General features: G+C 59.2%; 1 protein-coding gene across 2 annotated transcripts in view; it reads left to right on the top strand.

Moving 5' to 3' along the window:
- Nucleotides 1–17940, top strand: part of DUSP22 (dual specificity phosphatase 22) — a 61615-nt gene that overhangs the window by 31703 nt on the left and 11972 nt on the right. For both annotated transcript variants that reach the window (XM_004618812.2, XM_004618811.2), the window contains exon 4: nt 11489–11538. In XM_004618812.2, the coding sequence (XP_004618869.1) occupies nt 11489–11538 (50 nt within the window). The remainder of the gene's footprint in view (nt 1–11488; nt 11539–17940) is intronic.

Genomic DNA, 17940 nt, shown 5'->3' with positions numbered 1-17940 from the left:
TGTGCATGCCTGTGTATGTGTGTGGTGTATGCGTATTCGTGTGCATGCCTGTATATGTGTGTGGTGTATGCGTATTCGTGTGCATGTGTACATGTGTATGTGCATGCCTGTGTATGTGTGTGGTGTATGTGTATCCATGTGCATGTGTGCATGTGTATGTGCTTGTGTGTGTATGTGTGTAGTGTATGTGCATCCGTGTGCGTGTGTGCCTGTATATGTGCATGTGTGTGTATGCGTGGTGTGTATGTGTGTGTGTGCTTGTACATATGTGCCTGTACACACACTGAGGCAGAAGCTGGTGTCAGCCCATGGCACTTTCTGCCCTTTTGGTCATAGCCACAGCTGGGCCAGATGTTAAGGCTCAGCACTTGTTACGAGCTGGGCAGCAGGCACTGTTCATGCGGCCCCTTCTCGAGGAGTGGCACGTGGAGTGGGACGAGGGTGGCCGGGGTGCGGGTGCGGGTGCAGGTGGCTGGAGCCGGGGGCACGTCTGTGAGAGGCCCGTGTGCAGTCTGGCCATGGGGGCTCGCCTCGCCCCAGGGACGGTGGCTCATCGCTGGGCTCCTCTGAGGACAGCGGCTGTCTGGGAGAGGGCAGGGGAACGCAGTGGTCATTCAACCGGCTGCAAGGTAGTGGCCGCTGCAGCCCAGTGTGACAGGCGGGGACGCACAGTCCCCCTCCAGCCCGCGCCGTCCCTCCAGGGGCCTCTTCCAGGGACCGTTGAGGGAACCTGGCCTTTGGTGCCGGCTCAGCCTGGGTGGCCCCCGGCCCTGAGCGTCCTGGCCCAGCGCCCAGCTCCTCCGCCCCCGGGGCTGCTGGTTTCAGCTCCACGGGCACACCCGGCTCTGCTCCCTAGAAAAAGAGTCGGCGAAGGGGAACGTTTCCAAGGCACCTGAGCTTCCCTTAGATGCCTCTCTGCGCCGCTCCGGCCTTTCCCAGAGCCCCCACCGCCCCCCCCCGGGGCCCTACTGGGTTTCTGCGGGGCACGTTTGGGTCCCCCCAGCCCTGGGAAGGCCTCTGGCCTCGGGGTGGCCGGCACTTGCTCTTCAAGGCTGCTGAGCCCCCCTCGAGCTCTGACCGAGGTGGCCGGGGACTTCCTCCTGTGCCCGGGCAGGAGGATGCAGCTGTCACTGTAAAAATAGCGCGTCGAGGGCTCAGCCTCGGCCAGGCCAGGGGCGGGCCTGGGGAGCTGCCGCCTCTGGAAGGTCCCGGGACACGGACCAGCCAAGGACCTGCGGCTGCCGGCATCCCTGACCACAGTTGGGGGTGGACACCCCAGCCTTGGGGCAGCACCAGAGGCCCTCCCGCCCCCCCGCCCGGCCTTCTCTGCCCGCCTCCCGGCCAGCCTCCCTGCCCCACTCATGCCCGCACTGGCCCTGCCCCCCACCCTAGGCCTTCCCGGGTGCCAAGCCCCGGCCTGTCCAAGCCCAGGGTCCAGCCCGCAGAGAACCGTGTCGCGTGCGGGGCAGTGGCCCGCTCTGAGTCATCTTTTGTTTCGTCCTTGGAACAAACCACTTCCCAGGGCCGGATTCCCGAGTGGGGACGGACCCGCCTCCCAGAAGCGGTGTGTGTGTGTGGGGGGGCGGTTCTCCAGCTGTGGGGCGCGCCCGGCCTCACCACCTCACCCCCGCGAGGGCTCGAGGGCTCAGCAGCCGGCCAGCACAGGCCCGCGCCCGGCTCGGGGCCCCAGGACGGCTGTCGGTAGGAGGGCGAGTGAGCCGGAGAACGGCAGTGGGGTGACCTGCTCCCCTGGAGGGTGACCCCTGAGCGGAGAGCCGGCAGCACCGCTGGGTGTGGCCCCAAGCCCCGCCCCTGCCCCCCAAGAGGGAGAAAGTCCCCTTCTCTCCAGCCGGGAGGCTGGCACCGTCCCACCCGCAGGTGGCTGTGCAGTGACCTCTGCATTTGCGAAAGGGCCGCCCTGTGTCCCCCGCAAGCAGCGCCTCGGGACGCAGCCGTCTGACAGGCCCTCGACACGAGAGATGGGCTCATTCACGCGAGCCCATCTCAGCCCATCTCACGTGTATGAGACTCTGGGCTCCACCCTGACACCCCTAACCAGACCCCCCAACACTCCCCCCCCAAACAAAAGCACCGTCTGATCGAGCAGATGTGAGATGAATGGTAGCTGAGTTTTTCTTTTTTTAAAAAGAAAACAACAATATTTAAAACATTTCCATCAAGGGTCATCACTAACTCCTGGGGGTTTGCGGGTCGTAGAGGTTCGGGGCAGGCCTGCTCCCTGCCCCTGCGTGATGCCACAGAACCGCGGACAGTCGAGACCCCAACTGGGGCCGTTCGCCCATCAGGATCGACCCCACGCCTTCCGGGAGCCTGTGTGGGCTGAGCTCGGGCCCTTGGGAGCCCAGTTTTATGGCATCAGCCTGAGAATCTGTCCTGCCTTCTCGGTGCCCCTGTTCCACTGTCATGGCGCCAGCGTGGAATCCCTCTGACACCACCAGGAAGGAGTAAGCCAGAGAGGGTGGCCTGGCCCTTTAAGACCCTGGGGGGTTAGGGGGGGTCCGGCTAGGACACAGCCAACTGCAGCCACTGAGCGTGGCTGCTCCAAGCACCGCAGGCTGGGGGCTCACGACAGGGACAGCTCAGTAGGGCGAGGTGTGGGGGAGGCCAGGGCGTCTGCGAGGGGCGGGGTATTCTTCTCTGTGCCGGGACCCTTGGCTGGCTGTACCGTGGGTCATGCGCAGTGGGTGCTGGGGTTCATCTGAGGGTGCCGTGGGGCACTGTGTGGGGGTGCTGGCAGTAGGCGGTGGGTGCCGTGGGGCACTGTGTGGGGGTGCTGGCGGTAGGCGGTGGGTGCCGTGGGGCACTGTGTGGGGGTGCTGGCGGTAGGCGGTGGGTGCCGTGGGCCACTGTGTGTGGGTGCTGGCGGTGGGCAGGAGGAGGACGTGCAGGCAGAGCAGGTGCCGTGCAGAGGGACGGTGGCAGCTTGCGTGGGAGAAGCGTGATGAAGGAAATGTCCCCAGGAGTGTCCAAAGGAGAAGTTTGTTCCCTAGAGAAGACACTGGGGAGACCCTGCAGTAGTCCAGGAGACTCTCACTGGCCCGGGAGACCCCCAGCAGCCCAGGAGACCCCCAGCAGCCCGGGAGACCCCCAGCAGCCCGGGAGACCCCCAGCAGCCCAGGAGACCTGGCTCTGGGGAGCTGGGGGCGGGAGGGTGCGCCTGGACGCTGGGGCGAGTCGCTGTGTCTTCCTGACGTGGCGGGCAGGGTGGAAATCCCTGAGGACCGGTCGGGCCGAGACGCACCAGCTGCCCTTCCCAGACAAGCCCGTCCTCTCTTTCTGCCGCCGACACACGGCAGAGGCGGGCGCTCCTGAAGCCCCCGCTGTGGCTTTCTCCCCCAAGCCCTGAGCCCCACGAGTCATGTTGGGGACACAGCACCCCTCCCTCCCTCCCTTCCACCCCCCCACCCCTCCACCAACCCCCCCGCCACGCGCTCCAGAGAGAACCGAAATCTCAGAAGGGCTTTCGGTGGTGGGCCAGAGGGGCCCCGCCATCCCGCCCCGCTTCCCATAACCCCCGCACCCCCTCCCTGGGCGCGGCGTCAGCCAATCCGGCTGCCGGGGGGCCCCTCGAGCTCTTCCTTGAAGTCGCAGCAGCAAAATTAGCTTGTGCGGCCGGTCAGATGGCTGTTGTCTTCTGACTCACCTGAAAGAACGCACAGGTGCGGGCCCCCCTGCATTTGCATCGGCCGCGCGCAGGCAATCTAGGACTCAATCTTGTCTTTGCACTCCACCTTCCCACCGCTCCCCGCCCGGCCCGGCCCAGCCCGGCCCTGCAGAGCTGCTGCGGTGGGGGGTGGGGGGCAGGGCTGACGTTGGAGGGGCGCAGAGGCAGGCGCAGGAGACAAAGGCATCTTCCACCCGGAGTCCAGCCCTCAAGCCTCGAGCTCGCACCGCCGCCCCGGACAGGCGAGTTCCTGATGTTGAGTTCCTGACGGCGGCTGTTGCTTGACGTGCCGCACTCCCGGCGAGAGGCAGGGCGCGTGGACAGCCCACCTCAGGTTCACCACGGAACGCTTGGTTCCGTCTTGGACCGTCAACCAGCCTTCGAGAGTTTTCTCTGGGGGTGTTCAGGGGACCCTGTGGGATGCCGGGGATGGAACCCAGGTCGGCCGTGTGCGAGGCAAACGCCCAACCTGCCGGGCTATCACTCCAGTCCCCAGTTTTCTTTATTTGGGAGGCCTGCAGAGAGAGATGATTCTCAAACCCTGGGCTTCCTCCGCTTCTGTTTTATAAAGCCGACTCCCAGTCTCGGCCCCCAGACACGTGTCTCAGACGTGCCCTTTTCATGGCTGTGATTCGCCCTGCGACCGTTTGGCTCAGGAGTGCAGTCCCAGCTAGTGGGGACTTGCCAGAAACACTCGCCACGCGGGCACCAACGCGGGGCCTGCGGACGCGGGGCCAGGACCTTCCTTTTCTTTCTCGACAGTTCGAGGCTGTGAAGAGGGGCTCGGCGTCTCGGGCTCCCGGGGGTCCGAGAGCAATTTCAAGGCAGAAATTGGGGCCCAGTGGGGTCTGTGGGCTCCAGAATAATGTCAGGCTGGTGTTCCCAGAGTTCGCTCCCCTGAGGGCTCAGGCAAAAGTGCAGGAGGAGTCAAGAGGCAACGTAGAGACGTGAGCGCCGGGAGCTGCTGGCGGAGAGAGAAGGGGGCGGTGGGGGGGCCCTGCCAAGCCCTGAACGTAAGATGGCTAGTTGGAAAGTTCCCCTTCTGTGTCCAGTTTTCTTTATTTTCTTTATTTTTTGACTTTTGGGGTCCACCTGGCGATGCTCAGGGGTTCGACCTGGCTCTGCAATCAGGAATTACCTCTGGGGGTGTTCAGGGGACCCTGTGGGATGCCGGGGATGGAACCCAGGTCGGCCGTGTGCAAGGCAAACGCCCTACCTGCTGTGCTATCGCTCCAGTCCCCAGTTTTCTTTATTTTGGAGACTGCACAGAGTGTCCTAAGGGGGGCAGTTGGGCCTCTTGGAGTGCATAGACCCTCTTCTCACTGGACCAGTGGGGGAACCATCTGAATTTGCCTTATTTAATGCTTTCTGGAGTGTGGGAAGCTCTTCCCAGGGTCCCCTGCTTATTTGGTCCTTTCAGGCGTGGGTGGAAGATGGTCCTGTGAACAGAGCACTGTAGGGGTGTCGAGGATTCAGAGACACACACACACACACCACCCCCACCCCGATACCTCTGAGATGTGATTGCTGTAAGGGACAATGCCGTCTCTCGGGAAGGACCTTCCTGCAGGGGCCCGTGGCTACGGGCACCTTTGCGGTTTCTCACGGTGCTATTTGTCTGAGCAGCTAAAATAACTCTTCCAGCTGCACGGCTTTCCCGATTCTGGCCCCTTCTCAGCTCCCCCCCCCGCCCCCCGCCTTAGCTTCTCGGGTAGGTTTTGAGTCAGTCCTGTGGAGATTCAAGTTCTCGCCTGCTCTGGCGAAGAAGCGAGGTCGCCTCGGGCTTTCCTGGGAGAAAGAGAAAGAGTGTGAGATTTCACCTTCCTCCTGAGACGTTCACTGTCAACTCGTTTCTTCAAGAAACTCTTACTTGGGCCGTGCCCGAGAGGCGAGGAGAGTGAATCTCAGAAGTCGGACCTGAGACCAGCGAGAGTTCGAGGCCCCCCTCGCTGAGTCTTGAAATCCGCCCGGGGGCCCTGCCCGGTTGAAGTCTCAGCTTTAGTTTCAGGCCCGCGGGGACGTAAAACCTTACTTTTGGTGGTTACCGGGCTTGTTGAAACAGAAAACTGAAAACTGTTCGCCCTTTTGAGAATCTGGACCTAGAAAGCTTCAGCCTCGTGCTCAAGAGAGGCCCCTGGAATCCTTTCTAAACTTTCTTCTGAAATCTATTTGCTCCCAGCCTGCCCGAGACTGTAGTACGGGCAGCTGGGGTCCCATCCTTCGGGGCTCAGGGATCACTTGGGAAGCTGTCGGGGGTCGTGGGGGTCAGGCCGGGCTCAACCACGCGCCCGACCAGCGAACACGACCTCTGCCCCCGTGTTAGCGCCCGTCGCTAATGCGAAACTTGCCCCTGTCCCTGGCCAAGCCCTTCCTCCTTCCCTGCCTTTTCCTACTTCGGTCCCCGTGTCACGTGGCGCTCACGGTGTGTTTCCTGGCGCCGTGGATATTCAGCGCAGAGGCGGCCAGTGTTTCCGTGGGGCGTCTCCTTGGCCGCGTCCCCCGGCTCGCAGCTCTGAGTGTCCCTTCACGGAGCTGCCGTGGCCGTCATGCAGTGCATACGGGGCTCAGCTCTCTAAAGCCCGAATCTCTCTCTCGCTTGATCTGACTCAGGCCACAAGATTCGTGTCAGTGCCTTCCCACTGTCACTGTTTCAGAAACATCAGGTGAAAACAACTGGATTTTTATTTCGTTCCTGGGAATTTCTTTCCAAAGATGACAGCGAGTTTGTCTTGTCCTCCTTCTCATTCTCCTTCTCCTTCTCCTTCTCCTTCTCCTTCTCCTTCTCTTCTCCTTCTCTTTCTCCTTCTCCTTCTCCTTCTCCCTCCTCCCTCCCCTCCCCCTCTTCTTCTCCTCCTCCTTCTTCCTCCTTCCTCCTCCTCCTCCTCTCCCTCCTCCTCCTTCTCCCCCTCCTCCTCCCTTTCCCTCCCTTAACCAAACACATCCAACCCCCCATCCATGTTTCCCCGAACTCTGACACTACAGAAACAGCCCTTTGTTTAGATCCCAAGGGATGAAAACTCAGCTCTGCGTGTGGCTCAGCCACTTGCAGAGGCCAGGAACCCAAGGCCCCGCTCTCCCAGAGCACCCAGGCCGAGGAGCCTGCACTTTGCAGGCTTGTGTGCTGCTTTCTGAATTAGTAAGTAGCTGCCAGGGATTGTGCACCGGGGCAGGCCTGGGGCCTTTGTTTTCTCGGGCAGCCTGTGACCTCCAGCAGACATGCACTTGGGGCTCCGCTAATGACTAAGCCCAGATGCAGAGATGTTCTTGGGGCAGCAGCAGCTGAGCTACTGTGACTCCTTCCTTTGCTGCATTTGCATAGTCTGTTCCCGGTGTACCTTAGAGCTGGGCCAGCTGCGCTGACCTGCAGGGTGTCCCAGAGAAGGGCTCTCAGGGGGGTTTGTGCAGGCTCCCTGAGAAGGGCTCTCAGGGGGGTCTGTGCAGGTCTCCCCGAGAAGGGCTCTCAGGGGGTCTGTGCAGGGCTCCGGGAGAAGGGCTCTCAGGGGGTCTGTGCGGGGCTCCCCGAGAAGGGCTCTCAGGGGGGTTTGTGCGGGTCTCCCCGAGAAGGGCTCTCAGGGGGGTTTGTGCAGGGCTCCTGAGAAGGGCTCTCAGGGGGTCTGTGCAGGGCTCCCCAAGAAGGGCTCTCAGGGGGGTTTGTGCAGGGCTCCCCGAGAAGGGCTCTCAGGGGGGTTTGTGCAGGGCTCCCCGAGAAGGGCTCTCAGGGGGGTCTGTGCAGGTCTCCCCGAGAAGGGCTCTCAGGGGGGTTATGCGGGTCTCCCTGAGAAGGGCTCTCAGGGGGTCTGTGCAGGTCTCCCCGAGAAGGGCTCTCAGGGGGTCTGTGCAGGTCTCCCGGAGAAGGGCTCTCAGGGGTCTGTGCAGGTCTCCCCGAGAAGGGCTCTCAGGGGGGTTTGTACAGGGCTCCTGAGATGGGCTCTCAGGGGGGTTTGTGCAGGGCTCCCCGAGAAGGGCTCTCAGGGGGGTTTGTGCGGGTCTCCCGGAGAAGGGCTATCTCGGGATCTGTGCAAGGCGGGCTCTTCCTGTGGCCCCTCGGGAGAGCCCTGGGCACTAGGCAGTGCCCCCCTCACCCTGCCCACTTCCCAGCTCTCCTTCTCCTCACACAGCACCAAGCAACTCCCGTGGGTGCCCCCGTGGTCGCGGCGAGCCGTGTTGAGACAGTCCCTGCACGGGGCAGGAGCCTGTTCCCGCTTCTGTGTTCTCCAGACCTGCTCCAACAGGGAGGACCCATCAGAGCCCCAGACTCGGGGCTGAAGGAGCAACTCTTGAGCAGGGGGGGTGTGTGCTCCTTTCTGCCGTCTTCCGGGGGGCAACCCCTGCCTTGCGGGCCCCACTCCTTCTCTTGGGTGTATCAGATGCCACCCAGGGCCCTGGGACCCTCTTCGGGAGGTCCCAGCACACCAGCACAATGGCCTCCAGTATTCAAACATCCCAAACGTTCTTTCATTTTCCCCCTTTTAGGGTCACACCCAGCAATGTTCAGGGGTCCTCCTGGCTCTGCACTCAGGAATCACTCCTGGCGGTGCTCGGGGGACCCTAAGGGATGCTGGGAATCGAACCCCGGTCGGCCACATGCAAGGCAAACACCCTCCCCACTGTGCTATCGCACCAGCCCGTCTAAACGTCCTTGGCAGGCCAAGAGCCACTCAGCCTCTCTGTCCTGTCTCCCCCGAGCCTGGACGCTCCCGTCTCTCTCCCCACACCCAGGCTGGCTTGGGGTTCCAGCAGGACTGTGTGACACACAGACCCCTTCACCCCGTCTTCTGGAAGGTCTGCCTGGGGACCCTCGGGGGGACGCCGCTTTGCAGAGCAGCAGGGGTCATGGCACCTCGTGTCCTCTGGATCCTTCCGGAAGGGGTTGGAGGAGGCGTGTGGGAGGAAAGGATTTCACAAGCTCCTGGGCCCTCGAGGCCTCAAGCTCGCATCTGGGAGTCACAGAAAGGGACAAAAAAGGAAAGGAGTCATGAGTCACTGAAGTGGCAGGTGACGAAATGCTGGGTTTGTGTCCCCGCGTGCGGGGCAGAATGAAATGACTTTTTAAAATTTTCTAGCACCGTCATCAACTTTTCCATTTTCCTTGCCTTTAGTTTATTGCATCTGCCCCCAAGGACCTCAAAACACTATTTCAAAAGGATTCTTGTGCTTCAGCGATCATTGCTGCTGTTTCCACAGTAGCCAAAGTCAGGAAACTGAGTGTCCAGGAAGGGAGAGTAGAAAAAGAAACTGGTATCTATCCGCAATGGAATATTACTCAGAAGGAAAGATAACAGTATAGTTTGCTGCTATACTGATGAAACTGGCAGAATCTTGCACGGCAGAGCCTGGCAAGCTACCCGTGGCGTATTCGATATGCCAAAAACGGTAACAATGATGGGCCTTGTTCCCCTGACCCTGAACGCAGCAGGGACAAATGGAGACGTCATTGGCGCCTGCTCGAGCAAATCCATGAGCAACAGGATGACAGTGATACAGTGATTCATTTGTTGCCGAGATGCCTCCTCTGCGGTCGGAGGCTCCTTAGCACTTGGAATTGCTGCCTCCACTTTCCCCGCAGGGCACGGCAGCTTGGAGGACGGGGAGAATGAGCTGGCGAGACACGGGGGGCAGCTGGGGTGACCGAGTGAGCTTGAGGGCGGGGCCACCTGCCACAGTCCCTTTTTCCTGCCAGCCGCTGATGCTTAAGTTTTACCCTGGGCGTGTTGAGGCCTGTTGGTTCGCCTGCACCGTTGTCCCTGTGCTTAAGCTCTGCTTCAAGCCTCGAGGAGCCTTGGTTGGAAGATCTGATGCTCGGTCCCATGAGACATAGATGTCATATCTGGGAACTGTGCAGGAAAAAAAACACGTTCTTTTCCTGACCACTCCTAATGGGGACAGGAAGAAGAACCCCGTCGTGGCGCAGTTGCAGGCCACTCTGGCAGGGTCAGCAAGGAGGCGTTGGGTGTGACTGTTGACCGCTGACTGTCTCCCCCAAAGAGCCGGAGAAACGGGTTCTCGGTGACTGTTCCCTGACCAAACACCCACATCACACAACCAGCCCCAGGGCTGCTGCACGTCTGACCCTGGCACCATCCCCTCTGCTATCTCCCTGCCCATCTCGTGGCCCTCAACTCCCTTGCCCAGCGGCCTGGCTCAGGGGCGTCCAGGGACACAGCCAGGCCTGGGGTCTGCACCAGAACAGGGAGGGAGCTGGAGAAATGCCGTTGCCTTGGAGTTTATACTTGACAAGAGTGTGGAGTAGGGAGGTTGCCACGCAGTGAGGCGAGGCAAGGTTTGGGCCAGCCACCAGACCTCATCAGCAGCTTGAGCACCGAAATTCCTGAGTCCCGAAATTCTCAGTAAATACGGCAATGATCCACGGAGAGAACCCGCGGATTCTTCTAGGAGTCGAGAGTCATTTGCTGACTTTCTCTCCTTCCGGAGGGTTGGTTGTCTAGACCCGCGTTCTGCGCGTGACCTTCCTTTGCTCTTTGAGGTTGGAGATGTTTCTAGTTACCGCCCTGGCCCTTCTCCGCGTATCAGCGTGATGTGGTGGTGAATGAGAGAAAGAGACTCTGAGATCACGAGAGAATAGGATTCAATGGTCTGTTTAGCGTTTATGGAGCCGTATTCTTTTGCAAAAATCACCAAGTTTTGAGCTTTTGTGATTTAACTTGACATTGAACAGTTTGGAGGCCAGGGGGCATGTCCTAGAGTCAGGAGTATACACCTTACAGGTGCCATAACTCAGATCCAAGCCCTGGTACCACACAGCTCCCCGCCAGCACCCGGGGTAGGCCTGGAGGCGCCTGCACATCCCTGGGCCCACCTGAGCTTTGCATCCCGGAGGCCTGGCGCTGAACCATCTCATCTGGATGCCCTGGGGAAGAGCTGCCACACACCCTCCACCTCCACGAAAAGACCTTCTGAACTATAGTTTTCATCCACTTCACAGAGTCAGCAAAAATAAGTTGTAGAAAACAAATTTAGCATGATTTTTTTATAGCATGAATTCATAGAAATATTTTGGGGCTGGAGCCATAGTACAGTGGGGAGGGCATTTGCCTTGCACGTGGCTGGCCCAGGTTCAATTCTCAGCATCCCGTATGGTCCCCTGAGCACTGCCAGGAGTCATTCCTGATTGCTAAAGCCAGGAGTAACCCCTGTGCATTGCCAGGTTTGACCCAAAAAGCCAAAAAAATATATCTTTAGTGCCACCCTGCCCCCTGGCCCCAATTTGAGACATTCATTTCAAGACAATGTATTTATTTGGTATGTTCACATTTACTCTTCTGAAGAGAAATCAAATTGCTATCAGTAGGCAAAACTACGATCAGGGGATTGATGAAATCGTTGCTTTTCTCATACTAGACTTCGGTCCAGAAAACTGGATGCCACATTATAATTCTTAGTCATCGTGGCTAATATTTACCAACAGTGCTTCCTTCCTGGCTATGCGTGATCCTAAATGTAATATCCCCCCAGTGGACTCTGTAAACAAACATGGAGATGATTGCTTTTAAACTTCCTACTTACTGGAAAGCCCTGATGTTTTCCCCACTTCTTGCTGCACCATCTGAACTCCGGGCTGGGGACAAGCTTGAGAGTGGCTACTGTCCTCATGGCCAGGGAAAGTAACTGGGAACCTTCATGCCAAGTTTCCCCCGTTCCCTTGGCAACAAAAATGAGTGAAAAACTTCTCCTTTTTATTTTTTACTTTTTGACCTGAGGAAATAGTTCCTTTTCTCCACTGAGTAACATCTTTTTAATTTTTTTCTTTTTTTTCTTTCTTTTTTTTTTTTTATCCTTCTACAGGGAGTTAAGTACCTGTGCATTCCGGCAGCCGATTCACCGTCTCAGAACCTGTAAGTGTTTTCTGGGCGTTTTGTAAATTTTTCTTTGCCTGTGTTCATCCTAAGAGGAGTTTTTTGTATACAGAATGCCTCCATCTTAATGTTTGCTCTTCTGTTCTTCCTGTCTTCTGGAAATAAACCCTCCAAGATACCTTTCCATCCCAAGCCACACATACCCATGCCGTTCCAAGAAAAAAAAGCAAGGATGAGTCACTAAGAGAATTCTAATTTTTCAGAAACTGCATTACAAAAGAAGGGGGGGCGGGGAGTGGATGAGAGTCTTCTTACTCCCGGGTCCTGTTTACCCAGCACATCCAGAGTATCTTGCAGTGTAAGTGGGGCTAGGAGCTGAAAATGGGCTGTTTGCATCCTTCCCGCCCACGTCGCCATCAGACTCTGACATGCTCTGTCCCACTTCCCAGCGCATCTCACTTAGAAGCAGCTCTACATCAGGTTCTCTGTGGCCACACGTGACAGGTTCTCTGCAGGACAGTGCCCGTCCGAGTCTGTCAGAATTGAATGCTCAGAACTTTCTGGATCAGGAAAGACCCGTCCCCAGTGTCCTCGCAGCCAAATCCACCTGTAAGATGCCACTTTCCGTCTGCTTCTCGCTAAAGAGAACCGTCCAGGCCAGAGAGCTAGTACAGCGGGGGAGAGCATTTGCCCTGCATGCAGTCCCCCTGGGTCCCGGCCCGGGCACCCCACATGAGCCCCTGATCGCCACCAGGAGTGATGCCCAAGTGCAAAGCCAGGAGTAAGCCCTGAGCACTGCTACGTGTGGCCTCCAAACAAATAAAATGAAACAAAATGAACCTGTAAGTGCTCTGCTATCAGGGTCAGAGTCATTTCAGGAGCTCCGGGAGGTGACGGGAGGGAGGTCTCTGGAGACCCCACGGCAGCTCAGAGCTAGAACATTCACACCCTCCAGCGCCTGGAGTGCTCCATCTGCCGCGATGATACTATTGTGGCCTTGACTCAAGTTCAACTGAGCTTGGGTTTCAGCCTTGCGGGCTCAGAGACTGGGGATAGACATAGGGTCACGGCTTGAAATCTGCTTTCAGAGGACCCCAGCATCGATCCTGAGTTGGGCCCGAGGGGCTAGGGTTGCCCCCGGGAGGCAGGCGGTCACCCCCAGGAGCACCCAGGAGCCAGGCTTCGTCAGGAAGCTTGCGAGCTCAGGGAGCAGCCGAGCGTGTGGAAGTCCCTTGGTCTGGGAAGAGTCATCCTCAGAGCTCAGTCCAGTGCCTGCTGCAGGTGGCATCAGAAGGCAGGTCACCAGTGGCCAGCAGCTCCGGAAGCTGTTGGCCCACGGACACCCATGCCAGCCTGGAGATTTCCCTGCTAGAATGCTGAGAAGTCACGGGTAGGAGGGAATCGCTCGTGAGATATCCCCTCGTGGTTTTTTTTGTTTGTTTGTTTGTTTTTGCTTCTTGGGTCATACCCAGCGATGCTCAGGGGTTCCTCCTGGCTCTGCGCTCAGGAATTACTCCTGGCGGTGCTCAGGGGACCCTATGGGATGTCGGGGATTGAACCCGGGTCAGCTGCATGCAAGGCAAACTACCGTCCAGCCTCTGAGATATCCCCATTTGGAACTGAAAGTGGGACCAGAGGCAGACGGGCTCTGGTAAGGAAGGCGGGGGCGGAGCAGGCCGGGTAGCATGGGACTCTGGCAGGATGGGGGGAAGGAATGAACACCTCCCTGCCGAGAGGGGACAGTGGAGGGGGGCCTCAGCAGGGTCCCTCGGACAGCTGGAGCAGGCAAGGAAGCACCGGTCGACTTCCTTGGTTACGAGCCGTGTCAAGAAACAGAAGTGGTTGGAAGGGCGCTGTGTATCTGCAAGGAAGTGACCCCTGGGGCTGTCTTAGGGGCAGCTCTGGCATCGCCCGGTGCTCCTGGAGCGACGAATCTATTGGTGCCCCGCTGGCAATAGGCCTCTTTGGAAGACTCAGATTGCCACCCGCTCTGGGCATCTGTGCTCCGGGGAGATGGTCCCCTGCACCCTGGAGACTCGGAGCGGGGGGGTCCTCACTGTCGTCGGGGACCAGGACTCACCAGGGATGGAGCTGAGTGTGGTTGCAGGCCCCACACCCGGCACCTTGGCCTGTTCCGCCTGCTTCCGGCTACCGGGGACAACCCACACGAACCCACCCAACTCGGTCCTCTCATCAGAAAAGCGCCTACCTACCTCCAGGACCTCGGGAATGAGACCAGGCGGCGGGGATGAATGAAATCGTATAGGCAGTGCTTTTCGGGTGGGGGGCCGCCAGCGGTTTGGAAAGCGGCGATGTTCAGTGCGGAACGTGCGTTCTTCTGCCTCGAGACTCCAGCAAGGTAGCGGAGGCGAGGGTGGGTGCTCGGGGCCCCCGATGATGGGTGACACACAGCTCACGCCTTCGTGCAGAGGACGGGACGGGACAGGCAGCAGCTGCCTCTCTGAGTCCCCGTGGTCCCCGGATCCATTCAGGTCTTCTGGGGAGAAATGAAACACAACTCAGTTTAAGCACTGCGGCCACCTGTGCTCAGAGGGCCGCCGTGAGGTTGGACGGGCTCCTCTCCTGCTCCAAAGCCACCCGGAGGCTGCTGCGGTGAGCTGCGTGATTGCGGGGCCAGAGAGCTAGGAGAGTGCATTAGGTACTCATCTCGTAGGTGGCCAACCCGGGTTCGAGCCCCGGCACCACGCGTGTTCCCCTAGCGCTGCCAGGACGGAAAGTGCGGGCTGTGTCAGGGGCTGCGGTTCCCACAGGCACCCGTCGGAACCGCGCACAGGTGGCTGGAGGAGGGGCCGTGACTGTGCCCCTCCGAGCTTGCCAGAAGGCTCCGAGACTCTGTTGAAAAAGCAAGCGCAGCCGTAATGCTGCAGACGGCGGCCGGGGCCCCTGCTGGCGTGGGCCCGGGGACACACGTGAGACGTGGGGAGAAGGTTTCCTGGTGCTTGGGACACGTCCGTCCCCGGGTTCCTTCACCGAGTCCTCGCCCGCCCGCAGTTCCGTGGGGCTGGCGGCCCTCCACCCGGCACGGCACGGGCGCTCGGTACGTGGGGAAGCTCCGTGCCTCGGCCCGGGTCACCAGAGCAAGGTCTGTCTTGACCGTTGCTTAGAAATTATGCTCTGGGGGTTGGAGCAATAGCAAATGGGGAAGGCGTTTGCCTTGCATGCGGCCGACCCGGGTTCGAATCCCAGCATCCCATGTGACCCAAAAAGAAAAAAAAAAGAAAGAAAGAAAGAAAGAAAGAAAGAAAGAAAGAAAGAAAGAAAGAAAGAAAGAAAGAAAGAAAGAAAGAAAGAAAGAAAGAAAGAAAGAAAGAAAGAAGTTATGCTCTGGGGGCCCAGACCAGGACAAACTGGCGTCCTTTGTCGGCCCAGGGTGGGTCTCGCTCTGGCAACCCACTGAGCAGAATGACCTCGAGAGGCCTGCGGTGCTGGGCGTGGAGCCCCGAGTTGCAGACTGTAAGTGTTACAGTCGGGACACACTTTTAACTCCCCCGCCTCTGACCACAGGCCCCTCCACAAGAATTCTGCTTAGTAAGACGTGGACGGCTCACCTCTGCCCTTTCACTTGGGCTGCAGAGGTAGCAAGTGGCCCAGAAAGGTCAATGTTCTCTCTTTCTTTTTTGGGGAGGGCCTTTTTGGGTCACACCCAGCGATGCACAGGGGTTCCTCCTGGCTCTGCACTCAGGAATCACTCCTGGCGGTGCTCAGGGAACCATATGGGATGCTGGGAATCGAACCTGGGTCGGTCGTGTGCAAGGCAAACGCCCTCCCCGCTGTGCTATCGCTCCAGCCCCCCCAAAGGTCAATTTTCTATCTTGGCCTTAATCCTCACAACACCCCCGCCACACACCACACACACACACACACACACACACACACACCCTAACAAACACACATATACACAAACCCACCCCCAGCCCATTCTCTTCCAGAAACTTCGAGTACACAGACTGTTAGACAGCAGTAACACGGTAGAATTTTTGCTTCGTTTCCCGCACCCGCCCCCCGCCCCCCCAACCATCTTGCCTCACGGAGCCAGGAAATGTGAAAGTTCAAGTTCCCAGGCTGCCGGCTTGACCCTGGTTTGTGGCCGTTGAGGCACCAGCATTTGGAGCAGAGGCCCAGGCTCCCCGTGGTCCTGGAGGACGGGGTCAGAGGGCAGAGGCTTTGGGAACCCGTTGGTTGCTTTTGCTTTCTCTCTGAACTTCCTGCAGCACGCCTCTCAAACCTCCCTGCTCGCGTCTGCAAAATGCCGAGCTCAGAGATTTTTTTTTTTTTTGCCGTATTCGGTGGAGGAGTGAAAGTGCTTTTATGAACACGAAGCATTTTCCAAAATAAGATTCTATTTTCTGCCGCCTCCAGTAAGCAGCGTGGCTGGATTTGGAGCGGGAATGGTCGGAGAGAGGGGGACTCACTTCCCTTGTTCTCCTGCCACCACGCTCTGCGGGCCGTGTCCTTCGGACGGTCCTCCAGTCTCCCTGTCCCGGAGAGTTTGGCCCGCGCTGGACTCGAGTCGCAACATTGTATCACTCGAGAGTGGCTGTGACACTCAGCGGTCGGAGAATCAAGCCAGCCTCTACGTTTCTTGAGGTTTTTGTGGGGAGCAAAGACATGAGCAGTGAAGACACAAGCGTGTCTCAGCCCCACGGGCCGGCTCGCGGAGGCCCACGGCCGCTGGGCGTGTGTCAGCTTCGGTGCAGCTGAGGTCTGGGGTGCCCGCTGCACTCCTCCTGAAGAAGCCTTGACTTGCATTCTTTCGTTTTTCTTTTTTGGGTCACACCCGGCGATGCTCAGCGGTTACTCCTGGTTCTGCACTCAGGAATTACTCCTGGCAGTGCTGGGGATCGAACCCGGGTCGGCCGCGTGCCAGGCAAACGCCCTACCCACTGTGCTATCACTCCAGCCCAACGTGCATTTGTTTTTGTTTGTTTGTTTGTTTTTGCTTTGGGGTCACATCCGGCGATGCACAGGGGTTACTCCTGGCTCTGCACTCAGGAACCACCCCTGGCAGTGCTCAGGGGACCATATGGGATGGTGGGAATAGAACCCGGGTCGGCCATGTGCAAGGCAAACGCCCTACCCGCGCTGTGCTATTACTCCGTATCACTCCAGCCCAACTTGTGTTCTTTGAGAGCAGTTTTGCCAGATCAGAAGTTGGTGGCCCCCGGGAGGGTCGTGGTCCCGCTTCCAGACCAAGGCACATGCACAGCCACGCCAGCATAATCCACGGGTACACACCCGCGCATGCACACACGTGCACACACACATGCACACGCCTCCCGAGGACATGCGTGTCCTGCTGCAGCCTGAGCGGCAGGAACCATAGGAAGAAGGAACATGGCGCCTTCCCCGTGCGGGGCCCAACACGGTCCTGAACAGCAGACGGCGGCTTCTCGCCTGGCGTTTCTGGAGCTGAACAGAAGCTGGGAAATGGCCTCGCCGATGGCTCCTCCGGCCAAAGGAGACCGACCTGAACACGCCCACAAATCCTCTCTGGGGTGGCGGTGCAGACGGGACCGTGGGTGTGGGCGCGGACTCTGCGTGTTTGATGTCGTGTTCCGGGCCCAACCCTGCCCGGCCATTGGGCTGGTGGAGCAGGAATGATCCTCGGTGCTCCCAGGCCGTGATCCCGCCAACGCCCTGCCCCAGTGGGTTCTTTCCAGGAGGTTCTCCGGGATCTGGGCTCCTCTTCCTGAACCAGCGCCAAGAGGGCCGGAGCGATGGTCCGGCAGGGAGGGCGCTGGCCTTGCACGCGGCCAACTCAGGTGTCCGACGAGCCCGCCGGGAGTGATCCCTGAGCACCGCAGGGTGTGGCCCAGACAGCCAACAAGCCAGAACCAGGGCCCCGAGAGGTGGGTCCCCCCGTCTGCAGGAAAGCTCCCCTCTCTGCAGCCACAACCACCTCGGGGCACTGCCCTTCCCGAGTCCTTCGCATCTGCTTTCTCCTGTCCCCGTGGGCAGGTGACCGCGCCTCCTGACTCACGGCTCTTGCTCTGCTCCCCTCCAGCCTGGTCTGGTTCCACTGGCTGGAGAGAGACAGAGAGACAGAGACAGGGAGTGCGTGTGCATGTGCGAGCGTGTATGTGTGTGTGCGTGTTTGCGTGTGCGTGCATGTGTGTGTGCATGCGTGTGTGTGCGTGCATGTGTGTGTGCGTGCATGTGTGTGTGCATGTGTGGATGTGTGTGTGCATGTGTGTATGCATGTGTGCATGTGTGTGCATGTGTGTGCGTGTGTGTTTGTGCATGTGTGTGCGAGTGTGTGTTTGTGCATGTGTGTGGAGGGGCAGGGTACCGTCCCATTCAGGGGGCTTGGCCGGATCTGTGGGCTCTTGCTCAGGCCCTCAGAGACCCCTCTACGGGCCGGCTGCTGATTCCTCCACAGCTTCTGGGCCGTGCACCCTCCAGAACTGAGCCCCGAGTGTG

The sequence above is a fragment of the Sorex araneus genome, chromosome 2, assembly GCF_027595985.1.
Source record: "Sorex araneus isolate mSorAra2 chromosome 2, mSorAra2.pri, whole genome shotgun sequence".
NCBI classification, from domain to species: domain Eukaryota; kingdom Metazoa; phylum Chordata; class Mammalia; order Eulipotyphla; family Soricidae; genus Sorex; species Sorex araneus.
This window is presented reverse-complemented; position numbering and strand designations above follow the sequence as displayed.